At 41.5% G+C, this 16,519-nt stretch overlaps 2 protein-coding genes and 1 long non-coding RNA gene across 5 annotated transcripts in view; 2 read left to right on the top strand and 1 right to left on the bottom strand.

Moving 5' to 3' along the window:
* LOC126390928 (keratin, type I cytoskeletal 19-like) overlaps window positions 1-5,526 on the top strand; it is an 8,195-nt gene extending 2,669 nt beyond the window's left edge. The window contains exons 3-9 of one of the 3 annotated variants that reach the window (XM_050045446.1): window positions 1,233-1,315; window positions 1,435-1,591; window positions 1,701-1,862; window positions 1,989-2,114; window positions 4,449-4,693; window positions 4,784-4,818; window positions 4,920-5,526. In XM_050045446.1, the coding sequence (XP_049901403.1) occupies window positions 1,233-1,315; window positions 1,435-1,591; window positions 1,701-1,862; window positions 1,989-2,114; window positions 4,449-4,693; window positions 4,784-4,818; window positions 4,920-5,026 (915 nt within the window). In that variant the 3' untranslated portion in view covers window positions 5,027-5,526. The remainder of the gene's footprint in view (window positions 1-1,232; window positions 1,316-1,434; window positions 1,592-1,700; window positions 1,863-1,988; window positions 2,115-4,448; window positions 4,694-4,783; window positions 4,819-4,919) is intronic. The other 2 variants (XM_050045448.1, XM_050045447.1) reach the window with 2 other exon arrangements.
* On the bottom strand, window positions 5,171-7,330 carry LOC126390931 (uncharacterized). The gene is made up of 3 exons (XR_007570001.1): window positions 7,232-7,330; window positions 6,594-6,637; window positions 5,171-5,237 (listed from the first exon to the last, which is right to left on the bottom strand). It is a non-coding gene; the product is annotated as an uncharacterized LOC126390931 (long non-coding RNA).
* Window positions 7,331-14,090: 6,760 nt separating this feature from the next.
* krt15 (keratin 15) lies at window positions 14,091-16,519 on the top strand. The gene is made up of 7 exons (XM_050045449.1): window positions 14,091-14,627; window positions 14,932-15,014; window positions 15,134-15,290; window positions 15,413-15,574; window positions 15,690-15,815; window positions 15,962-16,179; window positions 16,294-16,519. The coding sequence occupies exons 1-7, from the start codon at window positions 14,178-14,180 to the stop codon at window positions 16,397-16,399; spliced, it is 1,302 nt and encodes a 433-aa protein (XP_049901406.1). The 5' UTR covers window positions 14,091-14,177; the 3' UTR covers window positions 16,400-16,519.

Genomic DNA, 16,519 nt, shown 5'->3' on the forward strand with positions numbered 1-16,519 from the left:
AGCCCACTAACTATCCCACTATTGGCAATGGTACTACTGTACTTTCAATAAAGCAATCGTACTATCAAATTCACAAAAACTCTGTCTGAATACATTGCTCTTTTTAATGGGTTCAGTTGACTATTTCATCTGAAATTTCCTGTATCCCAAACACACACCATGTGAAACTGTATGTGGGCAACTGTGCACTCAATGGGTATGGACTAGTTATGACTAATTATCTGATGTGCATAGACTAATACTGGCACAGGTAACATTTTTGAGTTCCAAACCATCCTGTTTTTATGTGTTATTTATCTCTACATGTTCGGTGATTCATTCTGGTTGTGCTTTTCTTCAAAAAGACAAATATACAGCTTCAACAGAGTACACTGATTGAACAGAACAAAGCATTTACTAGGAACAAGACTGGTTGGTACCCATAGATCCCATTTTCATTCAAATATCTTATGGTGAGAGTTCAAGGGACCTTTTTGACACTGTCCATGCCTGTTGTGGGCCTTGATTCCTTGATAAAATTTAGTCTGACTCTGGAGCGTTTTTAAATTGTTCACAATTGTACATACTTACTTGGCTTCTATTTTGACAAATACAGTGTTTTTTCTCTCCCTATTAGGTCTTTGGTTGTTTTAACTGCGTACTTTTCTAATGCAGGACGAGCCTGTTTAAGCAGAGACTGAAGGCTCTGTGAAGGTAGCTTGTGTTCAGGTCTTCACTGTGCCTTTATCCTGTGAGATTAGTCAATTTCCAAACATTAACATTAACAATTTTATTAGTTTTCATCACAGAAACACATGAAATGATGAGATAAAGGCCTACTGTGAATTTGTTTGAAAGGGTTTCTTACACCCCTTAAAATCAAGCAGGCCTCATCACCACCCATGAAGATTTGGCGACCTCTAGTGGGGGTTGGGAGTCCCAGGTTGCCTCAGGCTCTGTAATTTCATGAGATACCATTACATGTGCTAAATAATGAATGTGCCACACCCTCTTTAAAGACAGTAATGTCCATCCACATTTCTGTGCATGCTTTAGAGACACATAATAACTCGCAACTTAATCAGTCAGTGACTTTCAATCAAAGCCCACTGCAGAGGACTGAGTTTCTGAAATGTCATGTTTTGGTGTCCACTTCTGTATAAAATGACACATTAATTAACTGATGAGTCTGTCCAGTAAAGCAGGCTAAGATTAGCATGAAACAGATACAGTCTCTCATTTCCCCCTTTTAGATCATGAGGAGATATGCAGACAATCAACGCATCATCCTGCAGATTGACAATGCTCAGCTGGCTACAGATGACTTTAGAGTGAAGTAGGTTGCTTCATGCTACATGCACTCTTCAATAGTTAAATTTGGATATAGAAAAAACAGATCTGAAGAAAGCATTAAAATCTAATTTAATTTCAACTACACCTGGCTTCCCTCTGTAGGTATGAGACGGAGCTGAACCTGCGTTCAATGGTGGAGGCCGACGTGCTGCGTCTCCGAGGGGTCCGGGACAGCATGACTCTTGCCATCAGTGACCTGGAGGTGCAGATCGAAGGCTTGAAAGAGGAGCTGGTGTACATGAAGAGAACCCATGAGGAGGTGAGACCCATCCAGAGAAAGTACTATGGCTCCATCTGCTGGTAGTTGCAGCCATGATATCACACACCTGTAAAAGAGCAGGAGATTTTAAAAAGTGTCCGTGTTGCAGAAGATGACTGCGCTGAGGGTCCAGCAGACTGGCTCGGTCAATGTAGAGGTGGACAGCCCAGCGCCTGTTGATCTGACAGAAATCTTGCGGGAGGTGAGGGAGCAGTATGAAGCTCTGGTGGTGAAGAACAAGCAGGAACTGGAGAAATGGTTCCAATCCAAGGTGAGACGAGAGTGCCTGGAAATGTATAAACAATGATAATGACAACATCCACAGATGGGATTTATTGAGTGTGTGTATGTGTGTGTGTGTGTGTGTGTGTGTGTGTGCGTGTGTGTGTGTGTCTAGGTGACTACTCTCCAAACAGAAATCTTGCAACGTACAACTGAGGTGAAGACCTTTTACACTGAGCTGTCAGAGCTGAAGAGGACCTACCAGAGTTTGGAGATAAGTCGACAAAGCGTTCTCACAGAGGTAAAACCGACAGAATGCAAAAGCACACTTTCACTGTGCAGGGTTAGCTGATCATACTTAGGTTAAAGTGTAGGTCTGACTAATAACAACACTCACAGGCGCATATGTACATCAAATCCATCTTGGCTTGCTTGTTCATAGTGAGTATAACGAGTTCATTCTCACTCTCAACACGTGAAACACCAACCCTTCATCAGTGGCCCTACATGTCACACTAATACCTCTAGGTACCCCTTCTAGCATCAGCACTGGACACTCAGGGACAGCGTGTCTATTTACGCTGGATAGGGGAGACTGGGGTAAGTTGAGCCAAAGGGTAAGTTGAGCCACCCCTTGTTGCTAGGAAACCGTAAATAAAATTGAGCATGTGACCAAATATTTAGGAGGAAGGCATCATTTTATGGAGTCTGTGAAGGTAAGAACCACATGAGTTAAGTGGTTAGAGATTTATGTCCAAACAAGCATTATTCACTCATGAAAGTGAATTTAGTCTATCATAAGTTTCATGGGGATTGTGTTTAGACCAAAATAGATCATTTTTAATTTGTTTTATACATTAATTTTGGTATCTATTAACTGCAAAATGAGGTAGTACAGCTAGCATTAAAGTGCACCATTTTAGCTGTGGGGGCTAATAAAGTCAATATGGTAGCTATGAGGTAAGTTGAGCAATTTGAACAGGGGTAAGTTGAGCCGTAAGTTTCTGAGAAGAGGCAAAGCTGGATATGGTAAACCAAGTTTTACTTTCAAGGAGAAAGATGAGGGATTCTTCCCAAGAAGCGATGTAATCGCAAAACTCCCCAAACCTCAGAGTCCCAGCAGTTTGTATTCCCCTTATTTCCCTGCACGGATTTAGTTCAGTGTTTTCTTTCCAAAAACACAGCTGTTAAGGTTCTCTTGCTAAGCGCACTTTAAGGCATTCTCAGGCCTATGTTAAAATGTTTTGAAGTTGTTATATGCAATGATAATTTAAAAAATGTGTATTATAAACAAAAATGCACATGGATTTGAAGAAGCGTCTTATTTAATTCAGAGCAGACATGTATAACTGGAATATCTTAACCCAGGGAGGGAGGGAGAAAGGGGGAGGAGAGACGGTGAGGTGGGGGGAAGGGGGGTAGGAGGGAGGGCAGGGGGAGGGAAGGAGGGAGATGGCTCAACTTACCCCACTCCCATGCTCAACTTACCCCAGTCATTCTGTTTGTTTGTATGGATGCACAACATCCTGAAATATATGCACATATATTAGTTAGCAACAAAACTATAATAGCCTTGATGTAGTGATCCTGAATATGAAAAGTGGCTCATCTTACCCCAGTCTCCCCTACAAGCGTTGTGTCTTTTCAAAATAAACTTCAACTTCTCAAAGGAAATGAAAATTTTGTGCTCATTAAATGCAAACAGTCTCATTTCAAAATAAACTCAGACTGTAGGTAAAAAACCTAAATGTTTGCTTCCTGAGATTTAGGCAACAAAAGTACGTGGTTTGGCTTTAAATAAGAACGTTTGTTATTGACTAATGTAACGTCATGTGACATACGTCACTAGTGTGGTATGCTACACATACTTGCACGCCAGATTGTTATTAAAATAACTTGACTGACTTTTGATTTCATTCAAGACGCAAATGGCAGTTTTCTGGGTGAAAGTTCAGAGTTTGTTTGACCCACCTACCCTATGTGGACTTTCTCACTCTTTATACTGCGCCAAAAAATGCCGTCACACTGTGCTGTGCGTCTCATACCTTTGCTAAAGGGTGCTGGGTGCATCTGTATCTGATGCTGAATGTCACGTAAAAAGTGTCAGTATTTGACGAGTTGGGAGTTTTCACTCTGAGATTAGGAAATAGGTCACAATGGTGGCGCACATGGATGCAAAGTGGATTGTAAATAACCACGCTATTTGTGCAGTATGTCCTGAAACTGTGCATTATTTCATGACTGCACAATAATGTATCATATTTACTCTGTTTTACTTAATTTTTTGTTTTTATATTTATCTATATAGTCTTTAATATGTCTGCTTGTCTGTGAATGTCTGTATGTGCCACTGGAGACACCAAATTTCATCGTGCAGTCACACAATGACAATAAAGGCCCTAATTAATTGATAGATCTTAGATTCCTAATGTGCTTTTAATGTAAACTATGGGGGACAAATCCACTGTCTCCATTCTGTGCAAAAGTATATCCCAGGGTTTATCTGAAGTTAATAAATGCTTCAGCAGTCTGGGTTAGTGAAGATTCTTATTAAGCAGAAACTGTTTCACTGGGCACTAATTAGTACTCCCGTTGGGTCTATTCTTCTCTACTCACACTCCCGTCTGTCTGGCAGATTCAGTGCCTTCAGCAGAATTTGGAAGAGGTGAAGAGTCGATACAGCGTTCAGCTCAGCCAGCTGCAGATGACCATCAACATGCTGGAGACAGAGCTGCAGCAGCTTAAAGTCGCCCTGGAGCAGCAGCAGAGCGAGTACAACCTGCTGCTGGACATCAAGATGAGGCTGGAAATGGAGATCGCTGAGTACAGGAGGCTGCTGGATGGAGAGCTGCGTGAGAGGGGGCTGTACGAACAAAAGAAGTGAACCATTCAGTATTTATGTTCTTTAAAGTAAGCAAAATATAACATGAAAAATAATGTTTTAAAACAATTCTCCCTCTCTCTCCACAGGGCCGTGGTCATCAGCAAGGTTGTGGAGGTGGAAGGTAAGAATCCTCACTCACGGAACCAACTCTCTGATCTTGTAACAATATGATTTAATTCTCGCTGCACCGTGGTCTAATGATGCGTTATGTTTGTCCTGCAGAGCAAAAACCTCACATCGAGAGGAGAGTGAAGACCATCGTGGAGGAGATAGTTGATGGGAGGGTGGTGTCCTCCACTATGGACACCCAGGTGGAGGACATCCAGTAACACCTCGGCCCACCTCTGCTGACACTAAACTTACATTTTAATGGTAATTTGGCTCCTAAATGGTGTTAATGGGTTCCTCGCTTAATGAATAATTTACTAGAGTCAGCTGTTAATTTGTAATTTCAAGTTGGCTGTATACCTGGTATATGATAGTTCCCAAAGTGGTTTTAAGGGGTGTTTCTTGTGATGATCTTTCCTTGACGGATGCTCACTATGAAAAGTATGAAAACAAAATACGATTAAAATGCCAGAATGCACAGATGACGACATGAATTATTAATCTTGTTTTACGACTCAGAAAGCTGTATTATAGTTTGTGCCTAGATTTTAAATTTGCAAATTTTTATTTTTTTGGACATATGTAAAACACAGGAGTTGTAAAAGGGTCAAGATTCAAGATGTTTTAGGTCATACAAAGAAAGTGATAAAAGCTCAGTATTGTTCTGTTGTCTGAGCTCAAGGTTAGTGTCTCTTATATTTGCAAAATGATAACAATACACCAAAATAAAGCAGTCTGATTCTAAGTAAAAATGTCTGGTGTTATTTCACTCATGGCCACCAGGTGTCACCTTTGTCTTTCTCTCTAAAACCGAGGTCCTTGCACAACTTCAGTGGATTGCATAATGTCATTTCGCTTAAGTGGAAACAGATTGCTGCTGCACAAGAGACATTCAGAAACATGATTATTTTAAATAAGTCACAGGACAACAAACAATAGTTCATAAATAGCACAAAATCAAAGCACTATATTGATGCAATGTTGAACAGGAAAAATAATCGTGTGTGCTGGATATGATTTTTACAGAAACACAAAAGAAAAGCTTCTTTGTACTCCAGATACATTTAAGGTGTAGATTCGGTTTGGTGAGGATTACAGGTCACCTGAGCCAACAAAGGCTCATCTGGGTGGAGCTGAATCAAGCAGAGACTTCTGCAGTGATTCACCTGGGTTGTTCAGTTGATCAGTGACTCAACATGAACGACTCCCTTCCTTTCACTGCTTTTGTGCAACACTTTATTAACACATTGTTGCTATTCATCAACAGTGCTATTAAATGTATTGGCGGCTCGTATAATCATGTTGTTTCCGCAGCTTTGTGCAGCAGAGCACATTCAAGTTTAGGCAACTAGGACAGGCTTTGTTTCCCTCACTGTCTCGACCCAACAATTAAAGGCAAAATCAACTAAATAACACATTGTGCACTATTGTTGGACCCTTGCAACTCACATCTAACATACACACAGAAAGCCCTGTTTTAAATCAAAATCCTAACATTGAATTCACCCTCCTGCTGTCAAACTTCATGCTTAATTATAAATGTTCAAAGTTGTCATACAGGATGAGCACATGTGCTTTTTGCTGTTGCACTTACTCTGTGGATATTTGATTCACAGAAATAGAAAACTCAGAAGGCTGTGTTACTTCATGGTTGCTTGCAGCACATGAGGAAATGTAGATTTCCCCCTTGCTGACTGCAATTATTGTTATTATTACCAAAACACAGGCAGTTAAGTGCTTAATTTTTAGTGCATGGGCTCCTCATACAGTTCAGTTAAGTTCACTCACAGTCATAGATGGATTATTGAATGGGTCTACTGGGTGTCTGGGGCCTGCAAAATGCAAAACATTGCAAAATGTCACAAAAAGACTCAAAAAGACTGCACAGAGACGCGAAACAACTACATCGGGATGCAAAACAGCTGCAAAGAGACACAAAGAGACACAACATCTACGGGAAAGGAGAAAAAAATTCACTAAGAGTCAAAATTACTCCAAAGAGAGGCAAAAGCAACATCAAAAAATATGCAAAACAGCTGCAAAACACCAAGAGACTTTACAACTACGGAAAAGGGAAAAACAGTCGCAAAGAGACTCACACTGAGCACAAGAAGACACAGAGAGATGCATAATGACTACAAAGAGACAACAAAAGGAGACTAAACAACTACGAGTGTCTACGTGTCATTCTACTTTACAGAAGAGGTGGCGGGACCTTCTGCATGTCTGGGACCAGGGGCCCTTTATCTCATAATCCACCCACCTATCAAGGAGACAATAAAGATATTGGTTAGTTTTATATCTATTAATGACAGAAAAAGTGAATCTGTTCAGTTCAGAGTTTTGTTGTAAATTTCCAGATCTCTCAGTGCACCGCACAGTCAAGGTGTTGCATGAATAACCGCTGTAAAGGGTGCGGTCAATACCTGCAGGGCATCGCAAGATGTGAGAGAAACCAGTCTGTGCTTGAAATAAAATAAACACAAAGGGAGAGCATCAGTGTCAAAAAACACATGATCTTGCAGTGAGTCACCGAAGCCCTCACTCCCTCTCCTGCGTGAAATTGAAAGGGAGATATTGTTTTATGTTGGCTCACAGCCTCCGTGACAGATACACGCCCAGGTTAAAGCTCTCCGGGCTATTTCTCATGTCACGGTGCATTTTGAGCATACTGTTCCACCAGTGTTTTCAACACATGCCAACTATTTGTGACAACGGGGCCACTTCGTACTCAAACTAAAATGGGCCTTTTGCATTCTGAGAAGTCATTCCCATTAAGATGAAAAGTGGTTAGGATATGTGACACAGTAAATGTGTCAAAAAGACTTACTGATATGGTTTTTATTAAAAGCCCTGCAAGTTTAAGTACAAGTACAACTCCCACACATGCCGAGCGCATTGCACAGCTGACTGGCGCCCGCTAGATACAGGACATGCAGCACTTACTCTGGGGTTTAGATACATTTAAATCTCATCCTCTGAAAATATGAAAAGTCCTTTTTAGTGAATGAAGAATATGCCAGTTAGTAGGAATATCTCAAGTAAAATCAGCACACCTCGTTCATTCTTTGCCGCCCACACAGAAACCACAGTCACATTTCGCCCCACCACATACCATCCTCAGCAATCACTCAGCTCAAACCACAGCTCTGCCCTTTTTTGTCAGAGCAGAAGAGTCTACACAGTCTCTCTTTGTTGCAAAGCACTGTATTATAATTCAATATCTTAAAAATGTTTTCAACTGAATTAAATCTACCTGTGAAATGTAACGACATATGATAACGATAACGCCGAGGCAGCCTATGAGGCAATGTGGGACACAGGTAATAAATAAAGTCTCCAACACTTTTGTATTTTACTTCCTTATAAATTCCTAAAACAAGATAATAACGAGTATCAATACAGACTGAATGAAAACTTTAAATCCATTAGATTAGAATCTTTAACGTGTAGGATTTGCTCATTTTAACCAACAGTACCTTGCTTCACATTCATTACTTTACAGCCACACCTGAAGGCTACCATGCAGCTGCTTACGTGTCAAGTTCTCTGCTCAAGATCATCTCAAGCAGTCATTGAATTGCAGGAGAAGATAAAATCCCTGCAACATTTATTTTTAAGTTTTTAAGTTTATTTTAAGTAAGTAAGTGCAATATTTAATTCAATTGTTTTTTGTTTTTTTTTTAAAAGTGTGTAAGATTTAGGGATATTTAGCACACATTGCAACCAGTTGACACTTCATGTGGTAAGGGATCTGCTCAGTGATGATTGCTCAGGGTTTCTGGGAGCTGAATTATTTGCAGAGGTTTCTTCCTCTCCAAAACAAGTGAAAATTCACGTGTCTTTATCAATTCAATTTTTTCACTCTTTTATTCATTATAGTGTTGTCACGATACCAAAATCTTTGTTTCGGTACCAATACCAATATGAATTTCGATACTTTTCGATACTCTTCGGTACTTTTCCTAAGGAAAAGCCCTTTTGGATACAAACCTTTAGAACAATAAATAGTAGGGGTGTCATGGTACCAAAAAAATCATGGTTCGGTAAGTACCTTGGTACGGACGTCACGATTTGGTAACTCAAATGTCCCACCAAGTTTGTGTTGTCTCGTGTTGTCTCCCTTTGCAAGGCAGACTTTCTCTTGTCTTTTTTCACGTGCGCCAGCTGCGAATGTTGATACAGGTGTTGTCATACACACCACTTGTGCAATCTGTGCTCCAATAGGAACAAGAAAGGCGTTTGTGTGCATAAATGAGTAAAATAAATTAACTAAATTAATGAATTGAATCAGTTTCAAAGTACCCGTATTTTCCAAATGCAGTATAGTACCGTTTGGAATACTCTAGTACCGCAGTACTATTTTAGTACCGTGCAACACTAATTCATTAACAGGAAAATACACACACGCACAAACAGGACCTATACATGCACAAAGTGGAGCGATGTCAGAGTGAGCTACCTTGGTCAGGGTCCCCGAGCGGGGTTTGGTGCCTTGCTCAAGGGCTCCTCGGCAGTGCCCAGGAGTTGAACTGGCACCTCTCCACGCTCCATATTTGGTCTGACGGGGGACTCGAACAGGCGACCCTCCGGTTCCCAACCCAAGTCCCTATGGTCTGAGCTACTGCCGCCCCCGTAAGTAAAAAACACTGAATAAATTAGTTTCACATTACAAATCAGTGTTTTTCTGAAACTGCACATCACAAAGGGGCTGCTAACTACAATGGCCACTGCAAAAACAATAACTGCCCAAACTAGAGCCAGTGTTTGGCTTGTCCATCCTGGGCTACTGTAGAAACAAGGCAGTGCAACATGACAGACTCTGAGGGGCAAGGATCTGCTCCCTATGTAAATATAAACGGCTCATTCTAACGTAATGAAAACACAATAGTTCTTTTTTTTTCAGGTGATTATAAACTAATGAAAACATACGTATTGTATTATATTACATTTTGGCCAATACATTCCCCTAAATCCTACACACTGGACCTTTAAGTACAAAACTTTCTTAACATTCATTGAAGTAGAAATCGTTCATACCAGAATCTTATAGGAATCATTTGGAATTGTAAAAAAGCTTTCTTAAATTGTTTTAAATTTATATTGTTACTTAGAAGTTGAGATGTTCTCTATTTAAAAAGTGTACATCCATATATCGGTTCTGTAAGGAACTGCAACACTTTTTCCTAAATGCTAGCAGCATGCTAACAGACTCATAATGACACTGCTAACATGCTGATGTAAAGTAGGTCCAGTGTTTACCAATATTGTACAAAGTAGGCTACAGCTAAGGCTGACGGGAACGTCATTGGTTCTGCAGGTGGCCAAATGAGGAATTACAATAATGTAATGCCACTGGGCCCAAAAACACTTTTTTCCCATAGTCCTACTGAGAAGACAAAAAAAAGAGATGTCTGTAAATCAGTGGATACATTTTTTGGAGCGTCACAACCCTCATGAAATGACTAATTTCACAATCAGGATTTGATCCAGTTGGTCCGATGACATTTTGAAAGTCTAGAGGAGACGCATGATTCAATCAAATTAGCCCCATTCAAGTTAGCAGAGGGCTAAACTGGAAGTGAGCCGCTTGGCTGGTGTAAGTCTCTGTTGCTGTAGCGCTCTGTGGGTGCAATGATGCTAAAGAGTAATTAAAAGTAATTTCATATCGTGGAAATTGAGCTTGTTTGGCTTCATGTTCTACTGAGCACATATAAATAAACGAGGGCCCGCCTCTAACACTGTATCTAGTTCTCTTTAAATATCCATGGTATGTGGTCCTAAACTTAAGTATCGGACTGATTGAATTTTTGACCTGATTTCATTAGATGTGACGAGATCAGTGCTTTTGGTGAAGAGGGAGCTGAACTGCAAGGCAAAGCTTTCGATTTACTGGTCCATCTACGTCCCAACCCTCACCTATGGTCATGAGCTCTGGTAGTGACAGAAACAATGAGGTTGCAGATACAAGCAACCACGTTTCCTCCGTGGGGTGACTGGGCTCAGCCTTAGAGATAGGGTAAGGAGCTCGGAGTAGAGCTGCTGCTCCTTCGCGTCAAAAGGGGTCAGTTGAGATGGTTTCGAGCATCTGATCAGGATGCCTCCTGAACGCCTCCTGTTACAGGTGTTCCGGGCACGTCCCAGTGGTAGGAGGCCCCGGGGCAGAACCAGAACACGCTGGAGGCATTACATATCTCATCTGGCCTGGGAACGCCTTGGGATCAACCAGGAGGAGCTGGAAAGCGTTGCTAGGGAGAGGGACGTCTGGGGTACTTTGCTTGGCCTGCTGCCCCCTGCGGATGGATGGATGGATGATGGATGGATGGATGGCACTGCATGAAAAGTAAAGGCATCGCCAAAGTAAAGCTGACAGGGTGCGAAGTTTCATGGCAACTGGTTGTTGAGATATTTTAGTCTGGACTGACTGGCTGGGGTTCCATGTTCCAGGGGTCCTTTGTATCAGGCACAATGGTGGACTCAAAAATGAAGACTGAGACGAAATCCAAAGTTCAGGGTTTTTGTTACAGTCAAGGTTGGTACACAAGGGGGAGTCAGCACAGGCAGAGTTAACTAAATCAACAGGCAAAAACTCACTGGTCTGAATATGAAAAAAGGTCAGTCTCATGAAGAATACACACTAGGAAGAACACCGGAAAGCTCACACGAAGGACAAGACAACCGAGCAGAGAACAAAGGGAAGACACAGACTTATATACACCCTGACAGTGGGAGATAATGAGACACAGGTGAAAGCAATCAGACAATCAGGGCAGCGGGAAACTTGACAGGACATGGGCAGACAAACAGACTTTCAAAATATAACTGGAAACAGAATATCACATTCAAACTCTACACCTTAGAGGAAGCATAAGCGGGACTGATTTCATGTTTCAGAACCGTTATGGTAACATGTTGATCAGATATAGAATTAATTAATAGAGATAGTTTAATTTTTGACAGCTGTTTTTCACAACAATGCAAATGTCATTTCAGAACAAGGGAAGCACATGTCTTTTTTAAAAATTTGAAAAATTGCATGGGGCCTGCAGAGCAGTGTGTGAGAAAATCTCTGTAAAAGTGAGCTGTATTTGAAATGACTCAATTGCTTCTCACTGCCTGAGGAAAATAACTCAGTCACATTTAAGTTACGTGATGTGAAGCATTTGTCCTCAGGACAACAGCCTGACAGCCAACTACCATTAAAATGTCATTTTGATTATTTTTTTTTAAGATTAACGTTCTTTATATTTGCATAGTTCGTTTGTCTTAGTATAGAGATGCTGTTGTTTGCAAGTTGTGCAACGTGTGTCAATGTGAGTTCAGAGCAAAAGAACACATCTGTTTCAAAACAGGTGCACAGGAGAGGGACGAGTGGGACACAATTTGCAGACAAACTCCTGCACACTGTCTAATTTACCAAATGTGTGTTCAACATCATATTTCACAGATTTTGAGCTATTCTCACATTTTTTGTCAATATACAGAAAACTGCTTCATTAAGTCTTGTACACTCGTTTGTGCACTCAGTGAAGCATTTCTTTCACAGCACTGCATTGTCTCACACTTTCACATTTCACAGACAATTACACTTCAAATTCTGACACTAACTTACAGTAAACTTTATGTAAGATAACTCAACCAGTATGTTATAATAACATGCTGCTGAAACATCTTCAGTGCCACACCCAAGTTATTCTATCACAGGGATGTCTGATTGCACAATGTGCACTATGTTGTGTTGCACTATAATTTGTAAATGCACATTTACACCATCACTTGGTTCTGCTGGTAGTGCAGAGGATACATGTTTCAGAACTGTGATTGGAAATCATACAAATATCACAAGACAGTGACAGTTGCTCTGGTAAATTTTCTTAGCTGTAACAAACACTGAAAACACTCCTGTGCTGGCAAACTAGTACATTAATCTAAAAGAAAGAGTGGGCATCTGCACATGCAGCAGTAATACCCCTCATGAAGGTCTTTACAGAGCTATGTATAACAGTGTGTACACATGAGAAGTTGGTGTGTTGGTGTGAGAATGCTCTCTCCAGAGAGAGAATATGTCTTCAATCATATATTATTTGGGGGTTTCAAACTATTCAGAGTTCATTTCAAGGTTTCAAACTCTTGGACATTATTTATAGCTGTTTAGCACATGCATGAGATGAGTTTGCAACCTCGAAATGAAAAGCAGCAGTAAAAAGCAACATCTGGTTTTTATTACTCCGGGCTGTGGATGTGCACAGTCTGCACTCGTACTTTGTTAATGAGAAATAAAACAACTCTTTGTCAGATTTAACCAGAAGCGAAATGTTCAATATAATACATCTATTATTCTTATAATTGTCACTATTTGAAAATTAATCCAAAACTGCAACGGGATGTTTAAATGCCTATAAAGACTTGAAAGAAATACTGTGGTGCAATGGAATGAAGCAAACAAGCAGGAGCTTGTTCTTGTTTGGGCATGGTGCTCATGCCAAAGTGCAATGCCAAGGAGAGTACAGAACATACTGGCATATCGGAGGTGAGCTTTCAGCAGTGTTATGCCCAGTCTTGAATCAGGCCAGTTATCGACTGACATCATCCACATCTATAAAAACTGCTTCTAACTGGCAGCCCTGCAGGCTGTTGTTGAGCAAAACAAAAGCAATCTTTACAATTTTAAGTATAAAATGTGAAAAAAAACCCTGAAACTATGACTAACAAAAGAGCCAACACCTAAATACTGATTTTCACCCAAGATAACAGAGAGAAAAGATAAAGAGGTGTGTGAGAGGAAGTTTGTTGGCTCAGAGTCAAGTGGAAAAAAAAAATATTTTACTGATCCATCGTATAATGTTTACAATGCTGTGTCCTTGGTAACTTAACAGGTTTGGCCAGCAAAATTTGCCAGATTTGATTGAATAACTAACCTGAGGCTGACAGTAACGGGCGTGACTATTTCACAATTTACAGTATACTTTGTAGAAATAAAGATAAAGGTTCACATGGATGTTCTGTCTTCAAGCACATTAATATGGTGCACGGGAATAATGGATGAATGAAATAATGAAGCTATTGTAAGAGGACTGCATGTAGTTGTTAGGTTTGAATGAATTCAGTAAATTGCCTAACAAAATGGGATAAAGTTTAATCCCTCTTTCTCCTTTTCGTTACACAAAATGAACCTGAAGGGTGTGTGTAATGGGTGGGGCAGAGCAACCATTTTAGGTAATGCTCCTCCCTTCAGTCCTGCTCGCCCCCACCCTGGAGGCAGAAGCAGCCGCCTTGTGCAGGATAAAAAGGGGACAGAGGTAGAGCTGTGCATCTCAGTCCATCTCATCCTCTCCTCTCCAAATCAGGCAGATCTCCTGAGCAGTCTTCGCAATGTCAAGAAACATTATTGTTTCCTCTTCAGGTGGAAGCTATGCAAGAAGTGGCTATGGTGCAGGTGTAGGCATGGGAGGAGGCTCGGTGAGAAGGTCTTATGCTAACAGTGTTCATGGTGGTGCAGGTGGCTTAAAAATCTCTCTGTCTTCCAGCGGTTTTGGTGGTGGAAGAGGTGGAGGTAGTGGTGGTAGTTTTGGTTATGGCCTTGGAGGGGGTGCAAGCTTTAGCGGAGGTGATGGCATGGACCTCCATGTAGGGGCCAACGAGAAGGCCACCATGCAGAACCTGAACGACCGCCTGGCCTCCTACCTGGAGAAAGTGCGCATGCTTGAGAAGGCCAACGCTGAGCTGGAGCTCAAGATCCGCAATTTCTTGGAGAGCAAGACCTCCCCCACTGCCCGTGACTACTCAGCTTTCGAGGCCACCATTGCTGACCTGCAGGGAAAGGTATGTCACATGACTTCTGATTCCTGAATGAGATACCAAAGCATGTCACACTATAATTTATCATAGAATGCAACTATCAGATTAATATGTTTAAAATGATGCATTGGAACTTTAAATTACTGAAATAGAAAAGCTTACATGAATGCATAATTTTGTAGAGACCATTACTATCCTTGTGTTGCATGCTGTGCTTTTGTTAAGTGTTGTAAGCAGCATACTTAATGTCTACAGAGTCTCTTTGCAGTTGCAGACAGTTAGATAAAAGAATTGTGCTAATGAAATAAAACCTTGCTTCATCACACAGATCCAGGACGCCACCCGTGTCAATGGAGGCATCTATCTGGCCATTGACAATGCAAAACTGGCTGCAGACGACTTCAGAACCAAGTAAGTATCAGGATGAACGACAGAAAGTGTCTCAAACACAGAAAAAAAAGTTAAATTACTCTGAAGAAATACATGGAATATGTACACAGTGATGCTGAGGTGCAAATTTCTGATCTCAGGTACGAGAATGAGCTCGCCATGCGTCAGTCAGTGGAGGCAGATATCGCCGGTCTGAAGAGACTGTTGGATGAGCTGACACTGTCCAGGTCAGACCTGGAGATGCAGATAGAAGGTCTCAAGGAGGAGCTCATCTTCCTCAAAAAGAACCACGAGGAGGTAAAAACACTTGCCATCTGAGTCATCTGAGTGGATTTGCATTTTATTTGCTCTTTTGAATGTAGAATAAAATTTCCTACAGCAAACATCCACCGTTTTACCGAACTCCTCTTCTTCAACAGGAATTGGCAGCCATGAGAGGCCAGATGAGTGGACAGATCAATGTGGAAGTGGACGCAAAAGAACAGCCAGACCTGACCGTTATTATGGCGGAGATCCGTGACCAGTATGAGGCTGCGGCCGCCAAGAACCAGAGAGAACTTCAAACCTGGTTCCAAGCAAAAGTAAGACTGGACCACACCCTGGTTGTGATATCAGTTGACATTGCCTATTTACAGTGTTATGTGTGTAACATATGTAGTTATACATGACACTGATGTTCTCAAATGTCTACTGCAGTCAGAAGCGCTGAACAAGGAGGTGGCAGTCAGCACAGAAACTCTCCAAACGTCCAAGTCAGAAATCTCTGAGATCCGTCGCACACTGCAGGGCCTGGAGATCGAGCTACAGTCCCAACTGAGCATGGTAAATGATAAGAACCTCAGGCAACTCTTACACACAATTTGACACACCCACGTTATTTTTCAGTTTATTTATTTCTCCTTTTCTTTGTCCCTCTCCCTCTCCTCCTCCTCCTCCTCCTCCTCCTCCTCCTCCTCCTCCTCCTCCAGAAAGCGTCCCTGGAAGGCACTTTAGCTGAAACAGAGGGACGCTATGCCATGCAGCTCCAAGCCCTCCAGATGCAGGTGACTAGCTTGGAAGATCAACTGGTGCAGCTTCGCAGTGACATGGAAAGACAGAGCCAAGAATACAAAATGCTGCTGGACATAAAGACACGGCTGGAGCTGGAGATCGCAGAATACAGGAGGCTGTTGGACGGAGAGGGCAGGTAATATGTCTGCAAAGAACAACTCTATTCTTTCATTATAAACTAATCACTAACTTTGTAAACTGAAGTATTATTGATCTTTAATGCAAGCAATGCAATTCTCCCCCTCCACAGTGTCACCACTGGAGGCAGTACAAGGACCTCCTCCAGCAAGGTGGTAGTGGTCACAGAGGAGCTGAGGGACGGCAAGGTGGTGTCCTCCTCTGTCACCTCCACCTAATCTGTCTCGAGCCGCAAAAGCAACACAAGGGGCCTGAAGAACACAAGCGCAACTTATGAATCCAATACTTCCTTCACATACACATGTGAATGCAATAAAAGGCTGCCAGTTTGCTGACTA

Source organism: Epinephelus moara, chromosome 5, assembly GCF_006386435.1.
Source record: "Epinephelus moara isolate mb chromosome 5, YSFRI_EMoa_1.0, whole genome shotgun sequence".
NCBI lineage: Eukaryota > Metazoa > Chordata > Actinopteri > Perciformes > Serranidae > Epinephelus > Epinephelus moara.